This window comes from Anneissia japonica, unplaced genomic scaffold (assembly GCF_011630105.1).
Source record: "Anneissia japonica isolate Jap-2015-1 unplaced genomic scaffold, ASM1163010v1 scaffold288250_len396842_cov205, whole genome shotgun sequence".
In the NCBI taxonomy this organism is placed as follows: Eukaryota; Metazoa; Echinodermata; class Crinoidea; order Comatulida; family Comatulidae; genus Anneissia; species Anneissia japonica.
In genome coordinates this window covers 14269-21562 of record NW_022683119.1, presented here as the reverse complement: position 1 = coordinate 21562, position 7294 = coordinate 14269, and the positions used below count along the sequence as shown (strand labels likewise).

At 33.3% G+C, this 7294-nt stretch overlaps 1 protein-coding gene across 1 annotated transcript in view; it reads left to right on the top strand.

The window, feature by feature from the left end:
- Positions 1-773, top strand: part of LOC117123816 (cGMP-dependent 3',5'-cyclic phosphodiesterase-like) — a 54518-nt gene extending 53745 nt beyond the window's left edge. Inside the window, exon 25 of the mRNA XM_033269877.1 lies at positions 10-773. Coding sequence (XP_033125768.1) covers positions 10-182 — 173 coding nt within the window. The 3' untranslated portion in view covers positions 183-773. The remainder of the gene's footprint in view (positions 1-9) is intronic.
- Positions 774-7294: the final 6521 nt, after the last annotated feature.

The following is a 7294-nucleotide window of genomic DNA, read 5'->3' as shown; positions in this document are numbered from 1 at the left end:
CAGTGGATGGTAACCGAAATATGTGGATCAGGCTCCGAGACGAAAGCAAGCAACGACGCCTCAGCAGCACAAATTCTCTCGATTTCTTTGACATGCAATTCCATAGTGAAACGCCCGCTTTGATTCCAGAAGAAAACAACACTGATTCAAGCATTAAGGAAGAACAAGGAAAAAGCAATTAAATCTACTGAAAGAAAGTGCCATTCTGTGCTGTGGCTTAACACCCCATTGGTTGTTGTATACTCCCTTACTTAGTTTACTGCCATTCCATGCTGTGGTTTTACCCACTTGATGACTGACTGATGTAGGGTAAATGATATAGACGGGGCAATGCTTGCTTTATAACCCATGTTTAGAGCTTGTTATTCACTGCCCCCAACAATCGTCAGTCGATTCAATTCTACGGAGAACTCAACCCTACGACGTGCATGCAAGGGATTGTTCTTAATGATAATCTGTTCAAACTGCCAACAACAATTAGCAGACAGCATCGCTTCTTCTAGCCATCCACAGAGAGTGGATTTGGATTCATCGGCCGATGGTCTTACAACTGCCGTACGACACATCGCGTGTTATAGGTATCCAATATCATCAAGATGTGTACAAAATCCAGAGCACCAAAATTCAGTGCACCTTTCTCATTGGTCAGTTTAATTGATGCTGTGGAAAAGCCCATTATCACTGTCTTAAGTAACCTGGAAAGTAAAATGATAAAACATGGGATTTATATACACGTAGTTGTATATTGTTCAATAAAATGCAAAGACATATAATAACAATAATATGAAAATTTGTAATTATTTAGATACACTGTGATGGATGTAGGTGATTTGGGGTTTTGTTTGTACTGGTGCTGATAATAGTGATGATGATAGTGGTGGTTATGGTGGTGTTGATTACATTATTTTATATTTCAGTTTTTTTCATTTGTATTTATTTAGATTATGATGGATGCTATTTTTATGGTTGTGATCATTATCATTGTCACCATGAAGGTGATGTCATCATCATCATCATTATCATCACCATCATATTGATAGTAGTTAGATAGGTGCTAATGATAGGGCCAAGTAAAAAAAAAATTATTGTGTTGGCCACACCTAGCTGACCCAAATGTTCGAAATTGAGGTTCGGAATTTTTTTTTTTTTTTAACAACAGCAAAGATATTTTTTAATGAGCTAAAAAGGCTGGATATAGGCATATCTTGCTGGATGGTAGGCGATGTGGCAGTGTTGCGATTGTTTTTCTTTTGATTTAAAAGTGGTCTTTGTTGTATTTTTGAGTATTTTCTGTGTTTTAGGCATACAGTAAAAGAAAAGAATAGAATACCACACAGCCTGATACTCAGATGCAAAACTCAGTGAGCTGGAGGGGCGGAGCCTTCAATTTGAAGTTAGCTCCTTAATAAGAGGAAGTAGTAAACACATTATTGGTCCAAAAAAAAGAAAAGACTTTTCCTACCGACCTACCCTTTTTTTGGATTTTCCCAAAATGTGGCCAGCACAGGATTTTTTTTTTCTTTTGGCATAGTGGTAGTGGTGATGATTATGAAGGTGTTGGTTGCTAAGATGATGCTGATGTAATCCAGTACTATATTCTCCTCAACCAGGTTCTTAGGCAGGTCGCCCTCTATTTAAAGATCACCTCTAATTCTGTGGTACCTAATTAGCAAATGTCTGTTACAGTATCTTTATTATTATCTATATTATTGGAGACCAAGGTTGTTAAAGGCCATGGAAACCCCAGTCCCAAAAGTGGTCTTTGATTGGAAATATTCTTATTCAGGTCTCCCTCCAATTAAATACCACCTCAAATTAGCAGACAACTTTTTTGTGGTCCCAAATTAACAAATGTCCGTTACAGTATCTTTATTATTCTATTATTATTATTATTGAGACCATGGAATCCCCGGTCTCAAAAATAGTCGTTAATTGGAGGGAGACCTAAGATTCAGTATTGTGTTGCACACTAATTGCCCACTCCTTTTTTCATATACCTCATTTATTTTTGTTTTTAAAAAGATAATTTAAATTACGATTGTATGATACAGAAAATGTTCTTAGTGTTAGCAACAAGCAAAAATATTTATCAAAAAGTTTTTATATAGTTTGTTTATGTTTGTTATCCATATATAATATAAACATCCTTAAATTTATATTGCTATAATTGGCTGTATCAGCATTATTCAATTTTAATTCATGCATGTCAAGTTTATTTCTATATATCATTACACAAAGGTTAATAAAGTTATGAGTTAAGCCCTTCCCAGACTGCATGTGACATGCCTATATATGGTAATAATGACATTACATCTTGACTATATATGGGCATACAATAGCTTTTTGTCGTACTTCAAAAGTTCTCTGTGTTTGTACAGTGTAGCACATATATGCATCATAAATGCAAGCATGTAAATCATCTAAATGTGTATTGTCAAAGGTTATTACATAGGTGTAGCATTACAATTATATCGAAGGAAATATAACATGTAATATAAAATTATTTATTAATATGTTACATGATAATGGTGTATCATGTGATATTTAGTTATTTATTATATCTTTATTAGATAAGCATTAATTATTTATTGTTTAAGTAAGATGTATTGTATTTTCCTTTTATATTCTTAGTTTACTGTATTTTATTTTATTAATGATTTTTTAAAGAATTTGATACCTATTTCCTGTATAATAATTTTATTGAATGTATGAAAATCCATGGTAATATGTATATTATGAGTATTTTGTAAGTTTATTTTTTAATAAGTTTTCACAAAGAATGACTTGAATTAGATCATACAATTGCATCAGTTGTCAATCTGCTTCTGTGGATGATAACTTTTGTAGTGTATTGGTGTTAATTTTTTTGTTGACTGATAATTAACTGTCGAAATAGCTGTGTATATTATATTTGATAAATGCAATATACAAGCCATATCATCAGCATTTAATTGCAAATGTTCCATGTTCAATTGAATGTAGTCATTGTTGAAAAGAATGTAATGCATGGTGTTTGTATACATGGTCCATGTTCAGTTGAACATGGTGTAAACCATGTTTTATTGATTGTATGGTCTAAGTGAATACCCGATCCATGTTCAATTTAATATTTGGCTCATTAGTAACTTCATTGAGGTATACCTCCATGGTAGCTTACAATGTGTGTTTTTTAATACATTGTCCATGTTTTATTAAATCCATGGTCCATTTTTAATTCACTATATTTCGTGTTCAATTGAATATGGTCCTTGTTTAATTTAAGTAGATGGTAGTCTCTTTAATTGAATACATTGAATATGATTCAATTTAATGCGTTGTGTGTGTTAAGTTGAGTACGGTACATTATTTTCCAGTGAATGTATGGTTAAATAATGCATGGTCCATGTTAAATAATGCATGGTCCATGTTAAATAAAGCATGGTTCATGTAAAAAAAACGCATGGTCCATTTTAGATAATGTATGGTCTATGTTAAAGTTATTTGAAATCAAATTGAATGCATGGTCAAATTTAAATGTGTCAGTAGTAAGTAAACCATTTTCTTTATTATTATTGCGGGCTGTGGTATATTGCTTAATGAAATATTTTAAATGACTTATAAATAACATGGAGATTAATTTGTTAATTTTTTTTGTACATAGGTATTTTTCCCCTAAATAAAAATCACTTTATATGAATGTAACTTGCATCTATATATTTCTAATAGTATTGGTATGTGTTACTTTTTTGGTATTCTACTGGTGATTGTACAGAAGACTTAAAAAGAACTGCCCTGAATTTTTTGGCCTGTTGTTACATGGACTTCCATTCTGTCCATTGTAGGTGGTTTAATTGCTGTTTGCTGCTGTTCCTGAAGACAGAGATGTAGTAAAAAAAAACACTATGTTTATTCTTACAATAAATAATTCTAAGAGCAAAGGACAACAACTGAAATTTATCTTCAGCTGTGTAGCTATGTTCTTATGATAATTTCAGTATTCTATTTTATTCAAATTATCAAGAAGGGTGAAATTAATACTGACATAAATTCTCAATTTATTTATCACCAAATTAAATAAATTTATTTTATGTATAGTGATAGAAATAATAATAATAATAATAGTTGACAATATAATTTAAACAATCACAGTAATCTGAAAATAATAATTCTAACAGTATTATTTACAAGCGAAAAATATTTGGGATTGAAAGTCAATCACATGTGTATAATATTTTATACGGTATGTGGTCAATCAGATACAGTGTATTTGTTTCGCTTAAAGTAATTTGTGATGTTGATATATAACTTGTTAGATTCATCATAGTTTATTACTTCAAGTTCATAGTGTGATGATATTTCTTGATTGTTGAAGAAAATAGTTTTAAAAAATGAACAATTTGTTGAGTATTGATAATTAATCATTAGATTTATAAATTCAGATAAAAATGTTGAAATGCAATCCTTTTTCGAAAAGCACTACCACAAACTAGGGTGCGTCCTTCAAAAGAACAGGCATTACTGATCTCTACTATTAGTAGACATCGGTGAAAGGCGTTCAGTTCGGAATGCTGCACATGCTCCATTTATATAATGCAGTTTCGAACTCTCTATTCTAATAGGGCGCCCCCTACCTTGTGGTAGTATTTTTTTTCTCGTCTCATTGCGTGCATGCAAAATGAAGGCAGTCAAACTTCTTGCAATTCTATACACTTTGATCATAGAGAAAATAGTGTTTTGTTTTCTCTATACTTTGATCTGCTAAGATGAATGTCAACTGTATTAACTATGTACATCTTCCCTTGTACAGTATATTTGCATTATTCATGAAAATCTGGTTTAACTGTTAATAACTAGTTTATCTTTTAGCATTTGATTGTATACCTTGACTTTAGATTACATAATATGAAGATCTTTTAGCAGAATTCTTTAATATTTACTTGATTATAAATGTTTATGTTAACTGTGATGTAAATTCAGCCATGTTCTCCCTTTGTTGTGGTGAATCGATAGTTATGACATTTGCAATAATTAAATTTTAGATACAAATAGTATGTGGTATTGCATTTTTTCCTTCAAAAAAAGAATAATATTTACAAATTAAAAGAATCCCCCACCCATATAGAAAACAATATGACATAGGGCTTATCTTATTTATAATATAGGCCACACACGTGTGTTTGAAACTAAATATAAGCATTTTCATCATGGTTTTATTTATTACAAACATATTCTTTCACCGTCATTAGTCATTGAGGCCCTTCTTTTAGGTAAAACGATCTATCTTAAATTTTCTTTCTTAAGTTTGGGACTATTATATGTTTAAATAACTTAGAAGGCTAACCCTAAAAAACCCTAAAAAATGCGTGCGAAGCGTGCAAAAAATTTTTGTGCTTTTAGTTCTAATTTCGTCGAAATTGATCAGAACTCCCTCAAATGGGTAATTTTTAGAGGAAATTGGCCTACTTTGACAAGAAATGGGCGAAATTTTTGGCATTTTCAGGGGGTAAAAAGAGCATCTTCAAGGGGTGGGGAAAGATTTTCCACAGATGGATATTTCCCCCTTGTCCCCCGATGGTAACGCCACTGCGGAGAATATCTGGCAGATTAATTAAATTTAGTACAATTTAGGGCTCCGCCTGATTCTTTAAAATTGATTCAAAATCCAAAATAAAAGCAATACAAGAGAAAACATGCAAACACAGTGACTGGCATACATTACCTGATGAATGCCACTATCAAGTGGCTTTCCTATACTAAACATCTTCACACTAAGCTACGGAGCCCCTAAAGGGACATGGTTAAAGAAAATATTAAACTATTTCGAAATAATATTTCGAGGGAACGAAATGATTTCGTTCCCTCAAAATGATTTTGAGGGAATGAAATAATATTTCATTTGAACGAAATATTATTTCGTTCCCTCGAAATGATTTTTGTTCCCTCAAAATGATTTCGTTCCCTCAAAATATTATTTCGTTCCCTCGAAATAGTTTAATATTTTCTTTAATCATGTCCCTTTAGGGTCTCCGTATGATCTAAGCCTGTAAGTTATTTCATTATTGAAAGGCTTCAGGAATCATGAAAAATTGGTCTACAGGGGCGGATCCATAGCGGGGCTAGGGGTCGGCGACATCCGGACCCCCACCCCCGAACTTTCTGACTGGCCCTTTTTAGATCAGTGGCAGATTACTCTGGAGGAATTTAAACAAAATATGTACTGGTATCACAATTATTAATGCTCTGGCAGGCTAGGTCTTCTATTCTAGGGCAGGGTCTTGCGCAGGATTTTTATTGGATGGGTGCGAATTTGGGCGGAGCTCCCACGCTCGCATTCTTGGTATTTTGAGGTCTCAACAGATTTTGAAGATGCAATGAACAGTATTAAACGTGTCTTTCAGCAGTCCATGAAATGGAGGGGGTGGGGGCAGGGGATAGGGAGGGACCTTCAGAGACAGAGGATCGATATTACTTCAGCCCGTTGGGGCTGGCTGAGGTAGGAAAATTCTGAATTATGGCACCCCCGAAGCGTCCAGCAATGCCACTCTAAAACTTAAAATTTGAATATAATTTTCCTTTTCATTTAATTTAGGGGAAGGGCCCTGGCTGGCCAGCTGCATCTCCCTCACCTAATCCGCCACTGGTTTTGAGAACTAACATTATTCAGTGTTTTTATTTTCCAATGTTCTGTAGTCTATAAAAATTGTTGAGGCCTAACGATGAATATAGCCACTTTGATATGTTAAGATACTGATAAAAAAATTAAATCAATTTAATTAAAAACATTATCGAAGTGTCATTAATTATATCACAAGATAAAATTATAGCACAAGATAAATAAAACATTATTACATTTAAACATTAAAGAAATAACGTATGTCAATGGTGCACTATGAAAACAAGCCTAATATTATTGGGCATTGAAAATACTACATTTTAACCATAATGTAAATGTTATATATGTTATAAGTAAATGTGGAATTCATGGAAATAGCGAATGAACAAAATAATTACAACCGCTACACGTCGTGCCTGAGATTGGTAGACGTCAACAATATATATAATCGAGAATTCATAAAATTCTGATTTGAAACATGGTCCTAGTGAAAGCAATAAATCCCTATGTTGTTGTTTCTAAGCGAATACGTTCTTTGTGAATCTTCGTAAAGCGCTTGCACATTCGCGACTTGCAAATACGTGGTGGAATTCTGAATAGAGGTGGAAGGGAGGGACTTCAACATATGGGAGCCGTGGCGGATTCAGTAATTCGAAATAGAGAGGGTCTAGGGAGGGACTTTATAGAGGCCCAGGTTCACCC